This window comes from Phyllostomus hastatus, unplaced genomic scaffold (assembly GCF_019186645.2).
Source record: "Phyllostomus hastatus isolate PE091 unplaced genomic scaffold, TTU_PhHast_1.1 phas_scaffold_555, whole genome shotgun sequence".
NCBI classification, from domain to species: domain Eukaryota; kingdom Metazoa; phylum Chordata; class Mammalia; order Chiroptera; family Phyllostomidae; genus Phyllostomus; species Phyllostomus hastatus.
Window position 1 is genome coordinate 13,499,038 of NW_025334036.1, and position 25,739 is coordinate 13,524,776.

The 25,739-nt window shown below is 43.1% G+C and overlaps 1 protein-coding gene across 1 annotated transcript in view; it reads right to left on the minus strand.

The window, feature by feature from the left end:
• GABRB3 (gamma-aminobutyric acid type A receptor subunit beta3) overlaps positions 1 to 25,739 on the minus strand; it is a 249,630-nt gene that overhangs the window by 173,721 nt on the left and 50,170 nt on the right. Inside the window, exon 2 of the mRNA XM_045825016.1 lies at positions 9,300 to 9,347. Within this exon, the coding sequence (XP_045680972.1) occupies positions 9,300 to 9,347 (48 nt within the window). The remainder of the gene's footprint in view (positions 1 to 9,299; positions 9,348 to 25,739) is intronic.

Here is a 25,739-nt window from a genome sequence, read left to right on the forward strand (position 1 = left end):
TCAAGACATTTTTTAAAGTAGAAATTAATGTGCTGTAAACAATGTAATAAAATTCCAAACCACTAAAATATAGTCCAAATATGTCATCACGTAAATATTAAATCACTAGGAGAAATGAAACTAACCGCGTATTCAGCCATAAGAGACCATCATAAAGTGGGACCGCCGCAAACTCCCACTTGTATAGAAGTTGTTGTTTTGATTAATTTATTAGAGAATGAGGAAAACTGGGAACCAAGTATTCAAGTTTTACATATATATATTTATTCTTACCCAAGGACATGCTTATTGACTTTTAGACAGAAGGGAAGGGAGGGAGAGAAATATCGATGCCAGAGAGAAACATCGATCAGCTGCCTCTCCTCTGTGACCACAGCCAGGCATCTGTCCTGACTGGGAATCGAACCTGTGACCTTTCAGTTTACAGGACAAAGCTCCAACCAATGGAGCCACACTGGCCAGGGCTCAAGCCGATATATACTTTAAAAGAACAATAAAATTAAACTAAGTGGTAGAAGGCGGGTAAGAGAAAGGCAGCAGGCAAGTAGAATCATTAACAAGTGAACAGAAGTAAATATTTCTTCTGTACCATTAAAAATGTAATACAAAACAATGCCACTGACAGTAACTATGAAAACTTTAAAATTCCTTGGAGTAACCCTAACACAATGTTTAAACTTATCTAAGAGAAAAACGAAAAGAAAGGAAATAAAGTAACACATATCATACCCCTGCCTGGGAAGGTTTGATAATATAAAGGTGTCCATTTCCCCCTACAGTTAATTTATCAATTCTCTTACAGAAGAAGGGTTAGTGTTTTTTCTTTAATTTTTCTTTAATTTGCTCTTGCTGCTGATAGAAACACAAATCCTAGTGGATGAAGATTCCCTTAGGAATGCTTTCACTAATGATGTGTGTTTCCAAAGTCGCCAGGATTGGCAAATTGTTTTCCAAAGCGGTTATTTGTATGGATCCTCTCGCCAATCTATGTAAGGTTTCACTGTGGTCACTCTTGGCAACACCAGAGTTATTCATTCCTGCAAACACAGTGTGTATGGACTCGTGAGACATCACTGTTCAGTTTGCACTCACATCAATAGTGAAATTTCATAATTTTATTTGCTTACTAGCTATTGTGATTTTTTAAAAGATTTTATTTATTTATTTTTAGAGAGAGAAGGGAGGGAGAAAGAGAGAGAGAGAGAGAAACATCAATGTGCGGTTGCTGGGGGCCGTGGCCTGCAACCCATGTATGTGGCCTGACTGGGAATCGAACCTGCGACACTTTGGTTCGAAGCCTGAGCTCAATCCACTGAGCTACGCCAGCCAGGGCTTAAGGTTGTTTGTTTTTTTAATCTTCACCTGAGGATATGAGAGACACACAGACAGACAGACAGACAGACAGACAGGCATCGATGTGAGAAACATCAATTAGTTGCCTCCTACACTCTCCCTGACCGGGGATCGAACCCGCAACCTTTTGGTGTGTAGGGCAATGCTCCAACCAGCTGAGCCACCCGGCCAGGGCACAATTTGTTTTAAATAATTTGTTCAACTCTTAGGAGAGAACAATGATTTCAGGAAGAGAATAGATAAGAAAATTGACATTAAATGGCAGGGGTTAATGCTTATTTGAAATGCTGACTTCCTGCAGTGAATAGTCAAAAGCTCTCCTACCAGAGAGTACATCTTGAGCTGAAAAACATTCAGAGCACCGTAGACTTTCAACCTGATTAAATTTCCTCCTCCCAGGTAGCCTATTTGCTAAAGCAGTATGAGAGCTGTTAATATTGTCATTCAATAAACTTATGTCTAATGGAAAAAATAAAATATTCCAAGTCCTGGCTGGCATAGCTCAGTGGATTGAGTGCAGGCTGTGAACCAAAGTGTCGCAGGTTCGATTCCCAGTCAGGAAACATGCCTGGGTTGCAGGCCATGACCCCCAGCAACCACACATTGATGTTTCTCTCTCTCTTTCTCCCTTCCTTCCCTCTCTGAAAATAAATGAATAAAATCTTAAAAACATAAAAAATAAAATAATCTGAGTGTATTCCAACATGTAAATGGAGGATTCTTCTCCAAATGCTAAGAAGGGGTATCCTTCTATGCTTTGTTTTACTTAAGATTGAAGTCAACTTCTTTCCTTATTTTTTATGCCTTTAGTACACCTGCTCCTAGTTTTGTGTAAGGTGTGAGGTAAAGAGAAATATACAGGGCCCCGCACAAATAACACCCCTTTTGTGTTACCAAATCTTTCATTACAAAATTGTAAGCACATAATTCTGCAACATAACGGTATCACACTCCAGCACACCATAGGACCTTTTAGGTGAAATGTTCAAATTAAAACTATAAATTATTACACCCATATTATTCCCCTACCAAATACACTCAAGCAGGCCTCACTTCTGCCAGACCCTGTGTCTGTTAGGTCTTTGTGTATTTTGTTTTCGATATCATTGTAAATGGCATTGTTAACTCAATTTCTTTCTTGGTTGTTCTTCACGGAAGTGTAGAACTGACCAAAAAAGAGATATCCCTTTATTATTTCCCAAATGTATAGCCACATCATGCGTTGCTAGGCCCTAGCTTCCTCCCTGACTTCTAACACACACTCCGCATTCACGTAGTCCTGGGTATTCATTCTTAGGATTTGTCGTCTGGTCCAAGGCGGCCAACCAGAGTCCATCTCTGAAGCTTTCTCTGTACCTGCCCAAGGGATCTCCTGGGCAAATTATGATCGTCGCCTCAGCCCCTGGGAATGTATTCCCACTCTTCAACTCACCGAGTCTGGACATTACGTCCAGGCAGAAGTGTGGGCGATCTGGGGTCGCCTCATTTGCCTTTCCTCTACCAGGGATGGGGCTCTGAGTCTATGAAAAGCCCCCAGTAGGAATCGCTGGCCGCGGATGGCAGGGGCGTGGGAAACCCCGCCTCCACGCTCCCACGCATGCTGCCAGGAAGCCGACCGGGTGACACAGCGCAACTCGGACTGTGGAACCACAAGCCACCTTGCTTTTTTGTGACTAGTTTCCTAATGCTCTTGAATGTGTGACCTGGGCCCAACACTTTCCGGTGCAGAATTTACAGTCGAGCAGGGAGTGGGGAAAAGCCAGGTAGTAAAATGAGACGATCACACATCTTAATCTCCACCATGGGCGCACACAGCTCCACGTTAGGGCGGAGCAAACAGTCCCAGGATTAAATGCAGCCTCTGAAGTGGAGAGCAGACACTCATTGGGATCGTTGTTATTGAACTTACTGGGGCAGCACTGGTTAATAAAATCGTGTGGGTTTCAGGTGTACAAGTCTATAACACATCATCTGTATATTGCATTGTGTGCTTACCACCCCAAGTCCAGTTTTCTTCCCTCACCGTTTGTCCCCCTGTACCCTCTTCTACCACCCCCACCCCCCTTCCCGCCTGGTCATCACGGGGACCTTGTCACTAAGGTTTCACAGACACACACAAGCCACAAAGAGCCCAAGGCTACTTTCTCAGTGCGCGTCTCGGAGGATAACTGTAGGTGGTGTTCATTCTAGGATTCTGGTGACATTGACCTATCAGGAGTATGATATGAATAGCTAGGCCTCCAGAATACAGGCCCTGGCTGCTGTAGCTCAATGGATTGAGCACCAGGCTGAGAACAAAAGGGTCATCCGTTCAATTCCCAGTCAGGGCACATGCCTGGGTTGCAGGTCAGGTCCCCAGTAGGGGGCGCGTGAGAGGCAACCACACATGGATGTTTTTCTCCCTCTCTTTCTCCCTCCTTTCCCCTCTCTCTAAAAACAAAACAGGCAAATATTTTTTAAAATACAGGTAAGTAAGACTCTTTCATTTAATACGAGCCAGGACAAGGTGACCTTGATAGATGCAGAGGTCCCCGCCCTGCCTGGAGGAATGGTGGCGGCTTCACGTCGTTACCGCCGCTGGGGAACACGAGACGCGCTGTGCTGAACCTGAAATACACACTTCCCTTGCAAACCGGGGCCAGTATTTGTAAACCACCATCCACGCCTTTATTTCCTTCGAATGCAACACATTAACTGCCAAAGCCAGGATCGGATTTGGACTCATCCAATGTGAACAATGCGACCGAAAGTTACGTGATTACTTCACTTCTGCTCCAAGCGAAGTTAGCTGTAGTTGCATCCCGATAGAAAACTCACCGCCGTGTGGTTCCAGGTCGGCCAGCAGACGCGAGTGCACTTGCAGAGCCGGACATACAGAGGTTGCATCCGACGCACGGTTTTGAAGACAAAGAGACTGTCCCAGTCCAAGCTGAGGATTTAGTTGGATTTGCTCACTACAAACTACACTAATCCTCTAAATATTCCACTTTGGCGCAAAGCCACTCATTACCTATTTTGCTTACAGGACGGATTTAAGCTTCTCTGAACCTGGCCTCTGTCCCGGGGAAGCTCTTCAGTGATCGTATCCCGTAGTGGAACGCGGCGCGTCCTGTCTCCCTCTGCCCCTGTCCCTTTACCCTGGGGACTGGCCTTGGGCTGCTGTCACAATGCCACTGCTCTGATTCCAGTGTCGTTGGGTTTCCCGGTAGCAGGCTTCCTTCCTGCCAGTAGTAACGGTGTTAACGCGAGCACGGACGCCAGGACCCACATGAGAGAGGGAAACTGAGGTCTCAGCGGGTTAGAGGCCAGGGCCCTTCAACAACGGGGCGCTGCTGTGGCCTGGGGCGGAGCCCGAGGGTGTTAGTAAATTTCTGCAGGGCGGGGCATAAACCACACACGTCAGTGAAGGGCCTTCCTTCTACTGAGAACTTTCCACTTTGTTTTCTGAGTGATTCCATCCATGTGTGGTGTGGGGGATACTGAAGAATTTAATTTTTCTCTGTTTCTTTATTTTTCATATAATCACATGGGGAAAAAATAACAGGCTAATGTAGAACAAGACCAAAGTTTTAGCTGGACATGTATGAGTATATCACTCAATAAAGAAACATATTATCTCCCGATCCAGCCCATTCCCCTGCCCTCTGACAGCTGCCACGCTGGCACTGGACTGACCCATGTAATTAGAAGGAGTACAGCCCTGGCTGGTGTAGCTCAGTGGATTGAGCATGGGCTGTGAATCAAAGGGTTGCTGGTTCGATTCCCGGTCAGGGCACATGCCTGGATCCTGGGCCAGGTCCCCAGTAGGGGCCACGTGAGAGCAACCACACACTGATGTTTCTCTCCCTCTCTTTCTCCCTCCTTTCCTCTCTCTCTAAAACTAAATAAATAAAAATATTTTTTAGAGAGAAATAGTACAGATATGAAAATGTTCAATTTCCAGTTGATCCATCGAAGCATTTGTTTTTTATTTTATTGCCATATAACATTATGTTACTTTCAAATGTACAATATAATGATTTGACATGTGTATATAGTATGATATGATTACCACAATAAATCTAGAATATAGTTACAAAATTTATTTTTCTTGTGATGAGGAATGTGAAGATCTCTCTTAGCTATTTTCAAATACACTATTAATAACTGTAGTCACCAGGCTGTGCATTATGTCCCCAAGACTTATTTTATGGAATCGTGCCTTTTACACCATTTATTGCCCCCCATCCGCTGCCTCTGGCAACCACCCACCTGTTCTCCATATCTATGACATCACTTAAAAAAAAAGATTCCACATATAAGTGAGATCGTATTGTATTGTCTTTCTCTGACATATTTCACTTAGCATAATGCCCTCAAAGTTCACCCATGTGTCACAAATGACAACATTTCCTTCTTTTTCATGACTGACTAATATTCCACTTATACACCTTACCATATTTTCTTCATCCATTTGTCCATTGGTGGGCACTTAGGTTGTTCCCATATCTTGGTGATCATAAGGAATGCTGCAGTGAGCCTGGGGGTGCTGACTTCTTTCTGAGTTCATGTTTTTGGTTTATTCAAATAAACACCCACAAGTGGAACTGCTGGATCAATTTCTAATAATTTGTGGAAGCTCTATACTGTTTTCTATAGTGGCTGCATCTGCTTACATTCCCATCAGAGTGCACACGGGTTCCCGTTTCTCCACATCCTTTCCCACACTTAGTATTTCCTGTTGATGATTTACTTTGCTGTGCAGAATCATTTTAGTCTGATGTAGTAACTTTTTTTGTTTGCTTTTGGAATCAGGCCCAAAATATCATCACCAAGATCAATGTCAAGGAGATGACATCCTATGTTTTCTTTTAAAAGTTTTATGGTTTCAGGTCTTATGTTCAAATTATTCATCTATTTTGAGTTAATTTTTGCGGATGGCATAAGGTAGTGGTCCAGTTTTCCCAGCACCATTTATTGAAGAGATCGTTTTTTTCCCCATTGTATATTCTTGGTTTCTTTGCTGTAAATAATTGACCATATATGTATGGGTTTCTTATGGGCTCTCTATTCTATTGCATTGCTCTGTGTATCTGTTTTTCTGCCAATACCATACTGTTTTGATTACTATAGCTTTGTAGTGTAGTTTGACACCAGGTAGCATGATATCTCTAACTTTGTTCTTCTTTCTCAAGATTTCTTTGGCTCTTCAGGGTCTTTTGTGGTTTCAAGCAAGTTTCAGGGTTGATTGCTCCATTTCTGTGAAAAACACCATTAGAATTTTGATAGGAAGTTCATTGGATCTATAGCTTGCTTTGGGTAGTATGAAATTTTTAATAATATGAATTCTTGTAATCCATGAGCATGAAATATCTTTATATTTCTTCATGTCTTTTATTAATGTCCTAAAGTTTTTAGTGTACAGGTTTTTAACCTGATTAGTTAAATTCATTCTTAGGTATATTATTATTTTTGCTGGAATTGTAAATGAGGTTGTTTTCTTAATTTCTTTAGTATAGTTCATCATTTGTGTATAGAAACACAACAGATTTTCATAAACTGATTTTGTACTCTGAAACGTCATTGATTTTGTTTATTAGTTCCAACAGTTTCCCTGTGGAGTCTTTAGGATTTTCTATATATGATATCATGTCATCTGCAAATAGTGATCCCTTCTTTCCCTTTTGGATGCCTTTTATTTTTTTTCCTGCCTTATTGCTCTATCTAGGACTTCTAATACCACATTGAATAACAGGTCCTGCTCCTGACCTAACAGGAAAAGCTTTCAGCTTTTCAGTTTGGAGCCCTTCTTGATACTCACATTTCAAGTTTCAACTGACAGTTGGCCTGGGCATAAAAAGTGGCCTGAAAGGGTCATGAAAATCAGGGGCTCAGTGAGGAGGGTCATCCCAGCAGGCAAGCCAACTGGCCCAGAAGAGATGGTTACTGAGGACCAATAGAATGGTGGGGGGTGGGGTGCAGAGACGATGCATATAAGTCACAGCCTCAGAAATAACTACAGCAGGTAGACCCTGGTTTGTGCCAGGAACCTCTCCTGGTCGGCTTCCCCCAAATTGTAACCCACCAGGACCCTTGAAACACTGGGACTCGATGGTGTGAATTTTACATAAGAAGGAAATGGATCTTTGTGGTGGAAAGCATGGCCAGCAGCGTAGCTGCTCACCCCAGAGTTCCTTTGCTCTTTTCTGGATGTAGAGTTGGTTGCCAATCACTCACACGTGCCCTTTGCTTCGGAACTTGGTCACCTGCCATGGAGGTGCCTGGGCAGTCATGCCCCTCCCGCAAGGGACAGTCTTGTGTTGAAGTCTTGTAATGCAAGTGAATACCCACTAGGCTTCCAGGTGGATGGCCTGTGTTCTACCATTGATACGACAAGGTGCCTATGGAATCAAGCTGAGCCTGGAGGTATAAAAAACTCTCTATTTCTCTTTCCTTTACCTCTTATATCCTACTTGTTAAAAAATCCCACATGTTTTTCAATACAGCATTTCTTCAATCAATCACCAGCAAAAGGGTTCTCATGCTAAGAAGGAACTTACTTCTAGGGACGGACCCTGAGACAGAGGTGGTAGAAGCGATGCCATTGGTTACCATCGGTGAAAAGGAGAAGGAGGCTGGCGTTCTATTTCCCCGTCTAACTGATGGTCACAGGAGGTGTTTAGTTGTAAACACTTATGCTCCATGTGTAAGATTGATTCAGAGTCCTGTACAGACTTATAGAAATAAAGTGTTTCTAAATGTGCATCCTCTCCCATCATCCAATTCTGCTTTCAAGGCTTTGTCCTAGGAAATCATTCGGACGAGTAAATAAAATTATCTGTGCACAATAAAGAATGATCTAAAATGATGTTTAATAATAAATCATTCCTTCCATTAAAATATTGAACAACTACTCTAGTTCAAATTACAGTTCTTAGAATCTGGATACAGGGGAAGAAGGGAGGGAGGGATGAATGAATGATTCATTCTTTACATAGAAAAGCTTTAAGCATTAACAAGTAAACACCCCAGAGGAGGATGAACCTTCATTCAGTTCAGAGGTTGGAGGTAGGTGGTATCTAGAGATACCTTCACTTCCCTGTGAAGTCGGTTTGTAGCTGAATTTTTAAAGATAAACACAAATTGATCAGAAAATGAGTTTCCATTAAATCTGCGTCTTCAAAAGATTTGCTGCAAAACTCTGGTGCTGGAAGCTGCTTCTCTCCCTGAGAATATCAGCTGGAAAACATGCTTTTATACACATAAAATTATTGGATAGGGATTTTCCCCCCAGGGAAAAAAGTAATCTAAAAGCATAATGATCGAAATATGTAATATAGATTTTTTTCCCTAACTCTGCTACTAAACAGCTGGGTGAAAGATTGGGCAGGCCTAATCTTTCTGGGCTACCTTTTCCAATGTGTAAAATGGTGATTAAAAGTTTGAAGCTTCTTACAGTAAGAAGAATCTTTATTTTTTTAAGGTTTTATTTATTTATATTTTTAGAGAGAGGGGAAGGGAAGGTGAAAGAGAGGGAGAGAAACATCAATGTGTGGTTGCCTCCCACGTGCCCCCTACTGGAGACCTGGCCCACAACCTAGGCATGTGCCCTGCCTGGGAATTGAACCGGCGACCCTTTGGTTTGCAGACTGGCACTCAATCCACTGAGCCACACCAGCCAGGGTGAGAGAAATCTTTATTTTTTAACTTGGATGCACTTAGTTTTAGAATCAGATGCCCTATCAGAATTCGATACAAATTTTATTTGAAATTACATAAGATAAATTTCATAAGATAAATTAAGGCTATACTATGTATGCTTTACAAAGATTTTAGTTGACGTCTCAAACACAAAGTACACAGAGCAAGATGAGTCAAAAGCCCGTATTACAGTAACTACTAATGCTTGTATCACTAGTGAAGAGTAGGCGCCTTTAAGAGATAAACTGAAGGTGTCATGGACTCACCTGGTTTCATAAATGGTGTAAAGTTTTCTATGTTCTTTGACTGCATTCCTGAAAAAAATAAAAGGAGGATACAATATGAGTTTCACATTTATTGCTAAAATCTGAAATTCCTTTAATAAGCCTGTTCTCAAACTGTGTCTATCTGGCAAAATATCTCTGCTAATTTTTGGGTGAAATGCAAGAAATAATACTTAAAGAAAAGCTCTAATATTTTAAATTTTTATATGTTTATTGATTTTAAAGAGAGAGGAAGGAGGGAGAGAAACACTGATGCAAGAGAGAAACATCCATCATTTGCCTCCCATATGCACCCTGACCAGGAATCGAACCCCTAACTTTTTGGTGTACACCTAACTTTTTGGTGTACAGGAAGATGCTACAACCAAGCCACCCTGGCCAGGGTGGCTGTGATGTTTTAAAAAGGTAATACACCATGTCGCATTTGATAAGCTTAAATTTCGGTTCCTGCTCCTACAGTAGCTGGATACCTAACCACGACTTAAATTGTAGCAAAGAAAACAATTTAAAAATCAGATAATTTCAAGTAGTGGGATGTGCAGTGATAAATATAAAACAAAGTAGTATAATAAAAAATGATGCAAAAGGTGCTATACTCAATAGAAGGGCAAAAAAGCTTCTTTGGGGAAATACATTTTGATTGAAATTTGAATTGTGGAAGGAGTTAAATGTGAGTTTTGTGGGAAACAGATGCCATGTAAAGTTCAAAGTTCCTAAGGTGTGTATGAGACTAATCTGACTTTTAAAAGTTATCAGCAGCCCTGGCTGGGTGGTTCAGTGGGTTGGAGCGTCATCCTGTACACCAAAATGGTTGTGGGTTCGAATCCCTGGTCAGGGACTGTACAGAGGTTGCAGGTTTCATCTCTACTGAGGGCTGATACAGGAGGAAACCCATTAACATTTCTCTCTCACATCAACATTTCTCTCTTTCTCTACCCTCTTCTTCTCTCTCTAAAATCAATAAACATAGTCTTGGAGAGGAATTTAAAAAAACTCATTATCCTCATCATTATACAATGGTAACAATAAACATGAGAGTTCTATATTGATTACTACATACAAGACACTGCAGTTCACATGATTAAAGAGTTGCTCAAAATAAAACAGCTGCGGAAAACCAATGGAGGTAAAATCTATCCTTGACCATGGAAAACCATGTGTCACTGGTGCAAAAGAAAGACAAAATGTTGGGGACAGGCCTGTGGCCGTGTCCCTGATACCAAATACCAGCCCTGTCCGTGGCTACCTCAGCAGAACATTAGCTCACAGACCAAAGCAGTGGACATTAGAGAATTACACCCAGAATTAAGAAGAAAAAGCTAGGCAACCTACTTCACATGAAATGGAATCACGGAAAAACAGCCAGAAAATAAAATAAGCAAAATATATATCTCAGAGGAGCAAGAAACAATAACAGCGCGGAAAAGGGACAAGATATTAAAAGAATCTGGAACATTTTTAGTTATGAAATATATAAATGCTTCAAGAAAGAACAGATTGCCTTGGCCGGGTGGCTCAGTTGGTTGGAGCATAGCCCTATACACCAAAGTGCTGCAGGTTCGATTCCCGCTGGGGCACGTATGGGAGGACACTAATTGAGGTCTCCCTCTGCCCCCCTCTTCCTCTCCAAAAAATCAGTAAAACATATCCTTGGGTGAGGATTAAAAACATTTTTAAAGGAAGAACAGATTTAAATGGATAAATAAAATTTAAATGGCTGCAGAAAAACTTAGTGAAGGACAATCAAAGGCAGGATTAAAGGATAATCAAGTAATGGAAGTGAAGAGCAAAGAGAAATGGAACCCACAGGGTCCCGTGGAAGTAACGCCTGCTTGAGTGTGGTTAGTGGGGTAATAACATGGGTGTGATAATGTATAGTTTTAATTTGAACACTTCACCTCAAATGTCATGCGCTGTGCTCGAGTGTGATACTGTTATGTTACAAAATTACATGCTTATGCAAAAAAGATTTTGTAATAAAAGAGGGGCATTCTCTGTGCTGAACCCCATATAAGAACGGGTACTGATTTCTGCAGAATGGAAGGTACCAGATGGGGAGGGGGAATCAGGAAATCCATTATTGATAACATGACCACAAATTTCCCAGAATTAAATGAAATACCTTAAACAGAAGAAACCCCACCACATTTTATAATTACTATAAAGCCACAGTCACCTAACCTAGACAGCAGGGTTTTGGCAAAGGGACAGGCCCACAGATCAATTGCACAGGATAGGAACTTCAGAAATAGACAAAACAAAAAAGCTGTTCAAGTCATTGTCAATCGAAAACAAGCTTTTCAGCAAATAGTGTTGGAACAGCTGGACATTCATATGCAGATTAAAAATTTACCTAAACCTCATACCTTATACATAAACAAAAACAATCTCAAAATAATCTAGAATTTTATACATCTAAAATTTTCCATTTTTGCCCTGGCTGGTGAGGCTCAGTGAATTAAGTGCTGGCTTGTGAACCAAAGAATCGCAGGTTCGATTCCCAGTCAGGGCACATGCCTGGGTTGTAGGCCAAGTCCCCAGTAGGGGGCGAGCGAGAGACAACCACACATTGATGTTTCTCTCCCTCTCTTTCTCCTTCCCCTCCCTTCTGTCTAAAAATAAATAAATAAAATCTTTAAAAATAAAATAAAATGTTCCATTTTAGAAATTTTCAGGGAAAAATATTACACACACGTAAGTAAAGTGTCTTTGGTCTTTAGACATCTGTCCAATCCCATAGAAAGTACGTGCCACCAGGAGTGAACCCTCACGTGGACTATGGACTTTGGGTGTCAGTGACGAATCAATGTACATTTATCACTCATCACAAATGTCCCACTTACGGGACATGTCAGTCACAAGAAAGGCTGTGCCCCTGTGCATCAGGAAGTACAAAGAGAATCTCTGTACCTTCCGTTCAATGTTGCTGTGAAGCTTAAACAGCCCTAAAAAATAAAGTCTGTTGAAAAACTGAATACGGGTGAATCACTGACTTAGATTTAAGACATATCGTTATAAACGTTTTAGAACGAAACACAGAACTAAGCATCTTTGGGATCCAGTGTGGGGCAAAGAGTTCTTGGAGGTGAGAACAAAGCACAGCCAATTTCAACGTCCAGGATGAACTGGGCTTCTGTCAAGATTGAGATTTTTTGTTTTGTGAAGGCCCCAGCGGGGCAGTGGGGGAGGGATGCGGGGGAGGGATGCGGGGACCGGCGGGGATGTGCAGTGGGGGACGTGTGTGCAAACTTTGGTGCCTACTGGCTGTAGGGAACTCGCAAGGCTCAACAGTAAAACAAAAAACAAAAAAAACAAAAAACCACAATAACCTAACTAGAACATGGGAGGAGCCACGAGGAGACATTTCACTGAACATGAAGTACAAATGGCGAGTGAGCGTCTCCACGTCACCAGCTACTGAGATGCAAATTGAAACCGCGTGATATCACTGCAGGCCTATGGGAATAGCTAAAGGAAGAAAAAAAAAACAAAAAACCTGACAGCAAATGCTGGCGAAGATGCAGAGACATTAGTTACTGCTGGTGAAAATGCAATAAAACGCAACCACCCTAGAAAAAGATTAGAGGTTTCTGGACAAAAATCTGCGCATGCAAGCACCGTACAACCTGGCAACTGTACTCTGGGAATTGTTCATGAGAAATGGAGACTTTATGTGCACACGGGGGTCTGTGCATAATTGTTTGTGGCAGCTTTGTTCAAGGGAGCCAAAATGAAATGGCCCAGATACACTCTGATAAATGAACATGAGGCCCTGGCTGGGTGGCTCAGTTGGTTGGAGCGTCGTCCCATGTACCAAAGTGTCACGGGTTCAATCCCTGGTCAGGGTGCATAGGGGAGGCAATGGATGGATGTTTGTCTCTCACATCAAAAATTGTCTCCCATTCTCTCTCTTTCTTTCTCTCTCTGTCTCTCCTCCTCTTTCTCTAAAAATCAATGAGTGTGCTTGGGTAGGGATAAAAAAAAAGCTAAAAATAAATGAACACACGAACAGACTTTACATCATCCATGCTGCAGAGTACTGGTCAACCACGCAAAAGGGCCGACTAGCTACACACCATCTATGGAATCTGGAGAAAGAGGGTGAGTGGAAAGACTTGGTCCCAAGGGACTGCATTCTGTACTGGATTACATCATTCATAGTCCACTGTTGAAAAGACAAAATCACAGAAACAAAGAACAGCTTGGGGGGTGCCAGTGTTGAAGGGTTGGTTGGGGGGGCGCGAAGTGGGTAACATCAGGGACCCCCGTGGTGACGGACATGCTGTGTCTTCACCATGTCCATGTCCCTCTCCTGGCTGAGACACTGTAGCCTAAGTTTTTAAGAAATTACGTTTGGGGAAGCTGGGTAAACAGCCTATGGGATCTCGCTGTATTACACCCACATAGGAATCTAAAATGACCTCCAGTGAAAATGTATTTTAAAAAGTTATGCCCTGCCCTGGCTAGGGTGGCCCAGTGGGTTGGGCATCATCCTGTAACTGCAAGGTCACTGGTTTGATTCCTGGTCAGGGCACATGCCTAGGTTTCAGGTTCAGTCCCCCACCAGGGAGCCTGGGAGAAGCAACCGATGGATGTTTCTCTCTCACATCAATGCTTTTCTCCCTCTCTTTCTCCCTCCCTCCCTCTCTCTCTAAAAATAAATAAATAAAATCTTTAAAACATTAAGCCCTAAATATTTTAGTGAAAAAAATGTGTTAAGGATTAATTGAGTTTTGAAGTGGGAAAAGATATTTTGAGAAAAAAGTGATGGAATTACAAATTAAACTGAGTAGTCAAGGCTTCACAAAGTTTTTAGAAGCTCAATATGACAGAAATGTTAGCAAGGTTTGACAGAAATACGAAGTCAAATCATGAGATGGCATTTTCATAAACTAAGTTTTAAATTTTAATGTCCGCAAGTGTTCTGTAATGCAAGCATTGTAGAGCATTCTGGTGATGAATGCTACTGATTTTCCTATGTCCATTTTGGTCTCAAAAAGATTCACGCGCTTGAAGGAACTAATGAACAAACATGGAAATCCATGTTTTGGAAATAATCTGAGTGAATTCTGATAACAAAAATGGCTACTTGCCAATTGTTGTGATTCAGGGGTGTCTAACCTGTGGCCCACGGGCCACATGTGACTCAGGATGGCTATGAATATGGCCCAACATAAAATCATAAATTTACTTAAAACATTATGAGATTTTTTAAAATGATTTTATTTATTTATTTTAAGATTTTATTTATTTATTTTTAGAGAGGGAAGGGAGGGAGAAAGAGAGAGAAACATCAATGTGTGGTTGCTAGGGGTTATGGCCTGCAACCCAGGCATGTGCCCTGACTGGGAATCGAACCTGCGACACTTTGGTTCGCAGCCCGTGCTCAATCCACTGAGCTATGTCAGCCAGGGAGATTTTTTTTTGTAATCACGTGTATTTAATGTGGGGCCCAAGACAACTCTTCTTCTTCCAGCATGGTCCAGAGATGCCAAAAGGTTGGACACCCCTGCTAGAAATAGTCAAGGGTCAAACAGAATAGAAATTGTTCAATAAAAGATGGTAATAGCCTTAAAAATATTAAGGAGGCATAATATCTATTTGAAAAATCGTTAATGTCATGGATGACATCGTAATGCAAACCCCTGTATGTGTATCCTTAGTTAATACATGAAAACTTAATGTCTAGCCCTGAGTGCTAGAAAAATGAGCTAATATTTTTAGCCCTCCGTAGTTTCCAAATGCACATACCATTTCAGAATAATGAAGTGGCTGTAAATTATAGATAAGCTGGAAAAATAGAATTTCTTACAAGAAAATGTCTTCCAGAAATTTTTCAAAGTCTCCTGCCTTTCTAACAAATGTCAATTTAGAAAATAAGAACAATTAGGAGGTTATTTGGTATACAGCAATTGCATCCAAAAAATGAGGGTAGCCTAAGACAAATATGTAGCAGTCAGAAATGCCTGGTGAGGGGTACAGAATTTTTTTTTGGTGTTTTCTATTTTATTACATTTATTGGGGTGACATTGGTTAATAAGGTAAGTTTTAAAAAATTTTGTATGTATTGATTTTATTTTCTTTTACATTTTATTTATTTATTTTTAGAGAGAGGGGAAGGGAAGGAGACTGAAAGGGAAACATCAATGTGTGGTTGCCTCTCGAGCGTCCCCTACTGGGGACTTGGCCGGCAAGCCAGGCCTGTGCCCTGACTGGGAATCGAACCGGCGACCCTTTGGTTTGCAGGCCTGTGCTCAGTCCACTGAGCCACACCAGCCAGGTCATCCAGCTTTTTCATGTCATGAACCATCAGATTTGCCTTCAGAGAGTGATGACTCAGCTTCTGTCAAGCTTGCTGTTGGACTGTCTAAGCGTCCAAGGTTTTTTATTTATCTCTAAAACATGAGTGTTCACCAGCTTTACACAATATTGGCCAGCTGGAGCTCACAAAACAGAGTCATCGCTGTGCAAACTCCCAATTGACCATCAAAATATCGATGCACTTATGAACGTCCATTCTCTCCCTTTGTTAACCTTCCATCCAGATACAGATAAAAGTTAAAATAATTTAGTCTCATTGGGCAAAATATTTTAACTGCATGTCTTTAAAAACGACGTCAAATTGTAAAAACTGTCTGTTGTAGAAAAGAGTAACAATGTACTGAATAGCTATTTTTCTTCACTGGAATTAAAAATGGCTTTGCTAACAATTCTTCTTTTCATTTCTTTTATCCTCCAACATTATAAAAATATTCTGGGTTTTTTTTTTTAAGATTGTAATCACCCTGACTCTTCTGTTTTTGAGATTGTAATTACTTTGATTAAACTGCTTTTGATAAGTTTTAAAAATGTTTTAAAACATAAACTACATTAAAAGGGGGATAAAACTAGAAGAGAGTCTTGTACTACGAGGGCTCCATCTGGGTTCTCTCAATGGTTACCCACAGATTAAATGAAAAATAAATTACACTGTAATATATTATGTGCTTATTAGAAAGTAAGAGAGCCTTGACTGGCGTGGCTCCGTGGATTGAGTGCTGGCCTGAAAACCAAAAGGTCACGAGTTCAATTCCCAGTCAGGGCACATGCTTGGGTTGCAGGCCAGGTTCCCAGTGGGGTGTGTGTGAGAGACAACCACACATCGATGTTTCTCTCCCTCTTACCTTCTCCCTCTCCCTCCCTCCCTCCCCCTCTCTCTAAAAATAAATGAATAAAATATTTTAAAAATAAAACAAAATAATAGATAGAAATGACATACATATCCAGCGGGGAATTGTAGGTACTTGTGCTTTATAAAGCACTTGAGTGAATCAGACAGAGGACTAACTCCTAATTAATTTAGACTTTCCAAATGTGAAAGGCAAACCACTTGAATAGTAGAGAGAAATCCTTCAAATTATGAGAAGAAAGGTAAATTCAATAAGAAAAAGATAAATAAAAAAGCATAATGGGGAAGAGCAAATAAAACATAAGAATAAGATGGAGAGCCCTGATTGGTGTGGCTCAGTGGATTGAGCGGGGGCTGCGAACCGAAGTGTCACAGGTTCGGTCCCAGTCAGGGCACATGCCTGGGTTGTGGGCCAGGTCCCCAGTAGGGGGTGCAAGAGAGGCAACCACACATTGATGTTTCTCTCCCTCTCTTTCACCGTCCCTTCCCCTTTCTCTAAAAATAAATAATTAAAATCTTTTAAAAAAAGAAATGAAGAGTACTGTAGAAAAAAGACTTTCAAAAAAAAGACTAAGATGGAGAAAGGCTAAAAATGAATCTGAAATGCAATTATTCATCATCACAACCAAATGTATTGGATCATTGGAACTCTCAATATTGGTAAGACGTCAGTCCTTCCCAATTTGATCTATAGGTTCGATGTAGTCCCAATCAAAGTCCCAGAAAAGCTATTTTTCAGATATTGACAAACTCCTTCTAAAATGTATGTAGAAGGGCCCTCGAATAGCCAGCACAATGCTGAAGAGGAACAGAGTTAGAGGATGGGCATTGTCTAATTTCTTTTTTTTTTAAGATTTTATTTATTTATTTTTAGAGAGGGAAGGGAGGGAGAGAGAGGGAGAGAGAGAAATATCAATGTGCGGTTGCTGGGGGTCATGGCCTGCAACCCAAGCATGTGCCCTGACTGGGAATCGAACCTGTGACACTTTGGTTTGCAGCCCGAGCTCAATCCACTGAGCTATGCCAGCCAGGGCGCATTGTCTAATTTCAAGACTCACTATTCAGTCAACAAAACCCAAACAGCATGGAGTTGGCGTGAGAATAGACACGCAGATCAATGTCACAGACAAGGGGCCAGAAACTGACTCACACAAATGTTGTCAACAGACTTTTTTTTAAAGGAGTAGAATCAATCCAACGGACAAAGGATGATTTTTCACACAATGATGCTACCACAATTGGGCAGCCGCATGCAAAAAAGAAATCTAGACACACACCTTATGTTTTTCCCCAAAATTCCGTGAAATGAATCATAGACCTAAATGCAAAATACAAAAATATAACATTTCTGGAAGATAACAGGAAAAGGAAACTATGTGATTTTACATGCAAAACTGAGAGTGAGATCCATGAAAGAAAATATGGTAAGTTGGACTTCATTAAAATTTAAAATCCCTGCTCCATGAAATAACACGGTTGAGAGAACTGAAAGGCAAGACAAAGCCTGGGAGAAAATATCTACCAAACACAAATCCTATAAAGAACTGTATCCACATTATGCAAAGGATGCTTAAAAACTCAAAAATAAGAGAACAACTCAATTAAAAAAATAGGTTAAGAAATAGATTGGCTATTGCACCAAAGAAGATACGCAGATCAAAAAGGTAGTCAATATCTCTATCACTTGTCATTGAGGATTTAAGAAACCAGCACACACCTAATACCCTGGCTATGATCCTGCAGACTGACAAGGTCGAGGTCAAGGTCAATTATTAGCAAGAACACAGAGCAACATTCATGGCTGGTGGGAGTGCAACACGGTACAGGGACTTTGGAAGACCCTCCAGGTTTCTTACAAAGTTCAACACAGTGTCACTATCAGATCCAGCAATCATGCTCTTAAGTATTTACCCAAAGGAGTTGAAAGTTATGCCCATGTAAGAAAAACTTCATGTGAGTGTTTAATATGGCTTTATTCCTAATCACCAAAAAAAATAAAATCCACTGAGATGTACCCCAATAAGTGGATGGACAAACAACGGAGGTACAAACATACAACAGAAAAAATGAACATCAAGCCATAAAGACAAGGGTAAATATCGACTCATATTGATAAGTTTTAGAGGCCAGTCTAGAAAAGTTATATATTCTGTTATTCTAATTATATGAGCACCTAAACATGGCAAAACTCCAGAGATGGCAGAAAGGTCATCGCCAGGGTTTCCATGGCGAGGGGAGGTTTGACTGATGACAGGAGGATTCTTTAGAGCGATCCGCTTATTCCGTGGAACTTCATAATGGTGGCTATATAACACTCTATATCTGTCAAATCCTATGGAACTTCACAGTGTAAGAAAGGCATTCACAGATTTTAAGCATCAGTTAAGTAGCTGAGCGGTGGCAATATGGAGTATAGCGCGCAATGCAAAGAAACCTCCCTGTATTACAAGCCTGTGAAACCACCCCACGCGCAGAATGAGGGGGAAGGTGCTGACTGAGGTGACTCGGAAAATCAATGGCGTCGTGAGACTACAGGCAAAGGAAGCTGCTCCAAGTCCCCCACTCCTGCGGCTGGTACGGCTCTATCCCACGGGGCTCGAGGTAGCAATTCTAATACTGTCACGCGTACGGAGGTCGGTCCAGACGGTACCCAGCCATGTACAATGACAAATAGAGACATTTATTGAAGAAGATACAAGAAACGTTGTATGCAGGACAATGACACCTCAGTCCCCTTCAAAGTGGGCACTTGGGGACCTCACGCAGTTCTCCCAGTTGCCATCAGAGGCCCCGTCGTATTTTCCTGAGTCTCATCAATGGTCTGAAATCTCTGCCCTTTCAGACTTCTATATTTCTCCTTCTCCCTCCCTCCCCCCCCTCTCTAAAATCAATAAGCATGGTTTTGGGCGAGGATTAAAAAAACAAACCAGTCTGAAATGAAGAATAAGATCATTGGAATAAAGAATTCATGAGAAGAAATCAACAAGAAGAAAGACGAAACCGTAAGTATGAATAATCAAATGGCAGGAACTACAACCAGGTCCGTGATCACGTTGAATGTGAATGGCTCAAACGCTCCCCCCAAAAAAGACACAGCGTAGTTGAGTGGAGAAGAAAACACGACCCGTGTGAACACCGCCTCCGAGGGAGCCCCTCGGAGAGAAAGACACACAGCAGACTGGAATTAAGGGGGTGGGCAAAGTTATTGCGTGGAAATGAAACCAAGGCTGGGGAAGCAATACTTCTATCAGGCGAGATGCACTTAACACCAAGGCTATGACAAGCTACAAAGAAGGACATTTTGTAATAACGGGGCCCATCCAACCAGCGGATACAAACCTTGTCAACCTTACGCATGCACTGGAAGAGCACATAGTTATATACATAAACCTTGATGGACACAAAGAGAGAGGCGGACATAATGCTGTCAGAGTAGGGGACTTTAAAAGCACTTCGCTGTCTTTAACTGACAGACCTTCCAGCCAAAACACCAACGAGGAAACGATGGCCTTGGATGACACATTAGACCAGGTGGATTTAACTGGTATTTTAGAGCATTTCGCCCCAAAGCAGCAGAGGAGACATACTCTCCAGCTGCCCGTGGAACGTTTTCCAGCACAGACCACATGTTAAGCCACAAAAGAAGTCTCAGTAAATTTAAAAACACTGCAATCATATCAAGTTTCTTCTCCGACCACAACGCTGTGGAAGTAAAACTCAATTGCAAGCAAAAATGGACGAACATGCAAAGACAAGGAAGCTAAACAACATGTTATTAAACAACGAATGGGCCAACAATGAGATCAAGAAAGAAATCAACAGATACCTTAACATAAATAAAAAAGAAAACACAATGACCCAAAGTCTGGGAAACACTGGGAGAGCAATCCTAAGAGGGAGATTCATAGCGAGACTGGCCCACCTCAAGTGACAAGAAGAATCTCAGAAGAACGATGTAACCTTCCAGGGGTGTCCAGCTTGTTGACGCCTCTGGGCCACACTGGAAGGAGAGGAGTGGTCTTGGGTCACACATTAAATACACAAGCACTAACGAAAACCAATGAGCAAAGAAACGGTTTTAAGTAAATTATGATTTTGGGTTAGGCCGCGTGCCTAGCCATCCTGGGCTGCATGCGGCCCATGGGCCATGAGTTGGACACCCCTGTTTATACAGAAAGGAAATAGAAAAAGAAGAATGAACAAAGTTTAAAGTGGGTAGAAGGAAGGAAATAATAAAGATAGGAACGGAAATAAATAAAATAGAGTCTAAAGAAAGCAATACAAAAGATCAATAACACCAACAGCTGTTTCTTTAATTTTGAAAGAAAGTGATTAACAAAATTGATTTTAAAAAACCCTTTCACCAGACTTAATCAAGAAAAAAAAGGGGACCCAAATAAATAAAATCAGAAATAAAAGAGAAGTGACAACTGACACCACAGAAACACAAAGGATTATCAGAAACTACTACAAATAATTATATGCCAACAAATCTGACAATCTAAACAAAGAGTTAAATTCCTACAAACACACACGCTTCCAAGACTAAATTAAGAAGAAACAGAAAACCCTGGCTGATGTGGCTCAGTAGATTGAGTGCTGGTCTGCAAACCAAAGGGTCAAGGGTTCGATTCCCAGTCAGGGCACATGCCTGGGTTGTGGGCCAGGTCCCCAGTAGGGAGCATGTGAGAGGCAACTATACTCTGATGTTTCTCTCCCTTTCTTTCTCCTTCCCTTCCCCTCTGTCTAAATAAATAAATAAAACCTTTAAAAAGAAAATACAACATGTCGGTAGCCTGTATGTATCCTTCAGGTGACTAATATAAAAGCTCTAATTTAAATTAGGTGAAAAAAATACCAGAAATGAGCAGGCAGGCCCATACCTCCCCACCTGTGTTCCGGTGTTCCTACTTTCTGCTGTCTGCAGCTCTGGGGTGCGTGTGTGGTACGTTCTGTCCAAGTTTCTCTTCCAGAGTCTAAATCAACTGCCCTGTTTCTTCAGGAGCCTCCTTCTCCCAGTCAGCCTTGACCTTTCTGTTTCCTTAACACCCAAGACCCGGCTTTTGCTGTTTAGGGAAAACATTTGTTTTTATTTTTATTTTTAGAGAGAGGGGAAGGGAGGGAGAAAAAGAGGCGGTGAAACAGGGATGTGAGGGAGAGAAACTTCAACCAGTTGCTCAGGGTTCCCGGAACCCAGGAACGGGCCCCGACCTGGAATCGAACTCGTGACCTTTTGCTTTGCAGGACGATGCCCAACCCACTGAGCCACACCAGTCCTGGCTGTTTGGAGAAAGCATTTACAGATCTGCTTTGAATACACGTGAACAGTGAGTTTATCACTCCATGAATGGAGTAACTCAGACGGGTATTCGATCCCTCCACGGGCTGGCCCTGGATGTTCCTACTTGCCTTTAATCCCACATTAGCCTCCTTCCCACACTTTGTCTCCGCGGAGCCGCCTGGGCGAAGCTTTCCGGTCCGTCCCGCCCCACAGAACTGTTAAGTAGCTCTTTCTTCCTTGCACTTGGCCTCTGTGTATGGGTCTCATCTTCCCGCCCGCCGTCTTTACCCTGAACTTGACTCTTCCTTAACACAAAATCACACACAGTTCCACGAGCACACCTTACTCTAGATGTGAGTGGGCTCTTGCACCAGTATGCCCTCTATTCGACTTGTCGCTGAGCTCCTGGGGACCCTGTTTTCACCAGGCCTACCCACGTGGGCACAGCCTCACCCCCTACTTCCGAATGGGGACAGAGTGGATGTTCTCAGGCCAGTGCTCAGCGTATTGCCTGGTTCCCCAAGTTTAGCTATTTTAGGCTTTGACACTGGAAACCACTTTCTCACGGAGCCTGGTTCTACACTAAGGTTCTGTGGGACTGGGGCGCCCTCTACCGTCTCCCAGAAGTATAACACAATTATTGAACCGGCAATAAATATTCTTGCTAAACTGTGGCTTTCTATAAGCTTATGATGTGTCTTATTGTCTCGCTAACCCTGCAGGGCCGTCTGGCCTGGGACTCTGTCCTAGTTTCTACACATTCAAAGGAGAGGGTGGGTCACCGTTTTATCACAGGGAGAAAGTGCATATTTAAACCCCATTGCTTAAATACCTTCTTAAAAATTAGATTTTACTTAAGATACTTTCCATATGTTCAATAATAGGCGTAAAAATGAAATTAATAGAAAATCTAACAAAAGCATGGGCCTTTTCAAAATAATTCATCCAAAGAACATAAATACACTTACAATGGATATTCATTATTGATTGACAATACCTTCGTAGGGCATTATTGTTCAGGATTAATATCCATAAATCACTATTTTGAAAGTAACCTCTGGTTTACCTACTCTTATTTTTGCCTGCAAAAATTCCTGAGTGACTTTGATAATCTTTCAAGCTTTAAATTCTCTATGTATCTGCATTCTACGTATCACAATTTTCTTTATGCTGTTTAATCTCCAAAGGAGCAGCTTCCCTGGTATCGCCAAACTTACAATTCCAATGCTTCGTAGCTCAAAGGAGTATTAGGTTGATTATACCAGCGCTTTACGTTGATTCTGGTTGTTTTGAATTTAATGATTGTAACTGTCAGTGTACTTTATCTTAGTGATCCATCTTTTGAGAAATTAGATAATGAAGGCCCTGGAGGATGTGGCGCACTTGGTTGGAGCAACCTCCCCCTCAACTGAAAGGCCACCAAAAGGACACTCACAGGTTCGATTCCCAGTCAGGGCACATGTGCAGGTTGTGGGTTCGATCCAGGTCTGGGTGTGGATGGGTTGAGTGTGTTCTCACATCCATGTTTCTACCTCTCTTTAAATTTTTTTTTTAAAAAAGGCATGTCCTCAGGTGAGGATAAAAAATAATAATAATTAAAAATTTTCAAAAAAGAAAATGAAGAAATGCATGTCGTGAATTTACCCACTTTACAGTCAGAAGGCCTTTGAGATGAGCATGCTATCTAATTTACATTTAATGCACTAGAATATTTATTTCATCTCTAGAATCAGATAACCGCTAGACTGAAGGTTATTTAATACTGAGGCTAAATGTATATTCAGAGTAATACTCCTGCGTATTGGACACATTCATATATTACGTCGTGTTTCTGAGATGCAGTCACAATGTCCTATTTTTGGGAAAATCTCAGGGTTTGGGGAACGTGAAAAAGCCCCAGCAGTAAACAGTAACTGAGAACCACAGTGATGAGGCCACTGGAAGGTTCCAGAGCCTTCCTGGAGGAGAGTTAGACATTTGCCTGTTCTCCCAGCTACCCTGTTAACAGTGTCTGTAAACAATACCGCGTCACAAAAGATGCGGAATAATAGTGTAAATCTTGACCCTTTCCCCCTGGGCTGGCTTTGTCCGCAACCTGTTTGTGCTGATGAAAGGAGCCCTGTTTCTGCCCAGATGTCCTCAGGGCCTCCATCACCCCTCAGGATCTGCCCCCCTGAGCCCGAGACAGACCGGACCCCCAGATGAAACCCCAGATGTGCACGCGCAGGGACTCCGGAGGCGGGCGGGGCCCCTGTCACCCCGCAGGGAGAGAGCCCTTGGGTCTGCTGACCCCATGGACACTGGCTGTTGACACACGGTTCTTTGCAGAGAAATGGTCCTGTAGAAAACCCCTAAATGTACGATGCCATTCGGTGAGGGTTGAACTCTGACCTCTTCCGCCTGGACTCTGGGTCTCCCTCCCGCTGCAATGCATTTCAGACAGCGGAGAGGTGGACAGAGGGCCTGAGCTGAGGACCGGAAGGACCGAGCCGGGTCAGGGAGGGCTGGGCTTGGCCTTGGGCGGGGAGAGCCATGGGCCGGCGGTGCTGTCCCTGGCTGTCCATCTCTGCTCTAAAGGGGGGGGGGGGGGAGTGGTGATGACAAGGGGTACCAAATATGCCCCTGAAGGCCCTCAAGAAATATCCACAGACAGACCCCACTCTGGGGGTCCGGGGGTCCCAGCACCACGCCAGGGCCCCCAGCCCAGGGGCGCGGTGCCAGAAGGAGAAGTCCCCACAACCCCCGCCTGTGTAAACCAGTGGACACTGAGGCCGAGTGGGGCCGCGAGACCGGGCTGCTGGAGTCCCAGGCGGGCGACCCTCTTAAAGGGCCCGGCGCGGACTCGGACTCACTCGCTCTTGGCTCCTGCGCTGGGACTGCAGCTCCAAAGGCGCCAGGGACTCACGGGGGGAACTGAGTCATCTGATGCCGGACGAGAGCTTGGGGGGCGGGGCGGGGGAGGTTTGCTGCGCGGATGTGCTCCTCCGCTGAGCCCGCCACCCCGAGAGCGCGCAGGGGGCGCCAAATCCGTCGCCACCGGACTCACCCCGCCTAGTGCGTCCCTGAGACCCCGCCCCTCCCAACTCGCGCGCCCACCCAGCTTCTTCCAGTGGTTTTTCCATACCAATTGCCCGTCTTGGCTCAGGCTGTGAACTTTACTAAATTCTCTCAAAGGGTCACAAACCCCAAACAAGCAGCATTTGGCCTGGGCATGCCTGGAACCTCTTGCTAAACTGCCCCAGGATCCGCTCTCAGTTCCCATCTTGGCACCTCCAAGCCCAGCACAGGTGACAACCATCTGCAGAACATTTTGTAGCGCCTCCCAGGTGGCCCCAGGTGTGACACAGGCAGCGGCCGGCCTGGGCATACACCAGCGCCCCTCCCAGGAGGCCCCAGAGCCGACACAGCCGGTGGCCACCTTCAGAGCACACCAGAGGTCCACGCAACCACCTCCACAAATGACACACCCGCAGGGCAGATTTGCCAGGCACCTGAGCCCCTCCGAAGTGAGTCCTGCTGCACGCGGCCAGCCCCCAACGACAGTTCCTCCACTGTAGTCATGGCCTGTCCTCGCAGCCAATAGCCTGAGAGTCAGTCCCTCCCACGGCGGTGCCAGCATCGATCAGGGCTCCATTACAACAGGAAGGCGCACCCCCCCCACACCAGGGACACCACCGGAACACCCCGCTCAGGAGCCCAGGGAGACCGTACTGCTGGGCGCCACAGGACACCCGCTACGTACGGCCACTCTCTACCAAGCCTGCTCTACCTAAGACCTAAAAACAAACACAGGGAGGTTGCCACAACAGAGAGAGAAAGAAACATGTCTCGGCTGGAAAAAAAAAAAAAAAACAAAACAGAACAGAACAAAACTCCAGAAAAGAACGAAACAATGCACCAGAAGCAGAGTTCAAAATGCTGATAATAAGGATGCTCATTGGTGGGAAAAAATACTTCATGCAAATAGAAATGG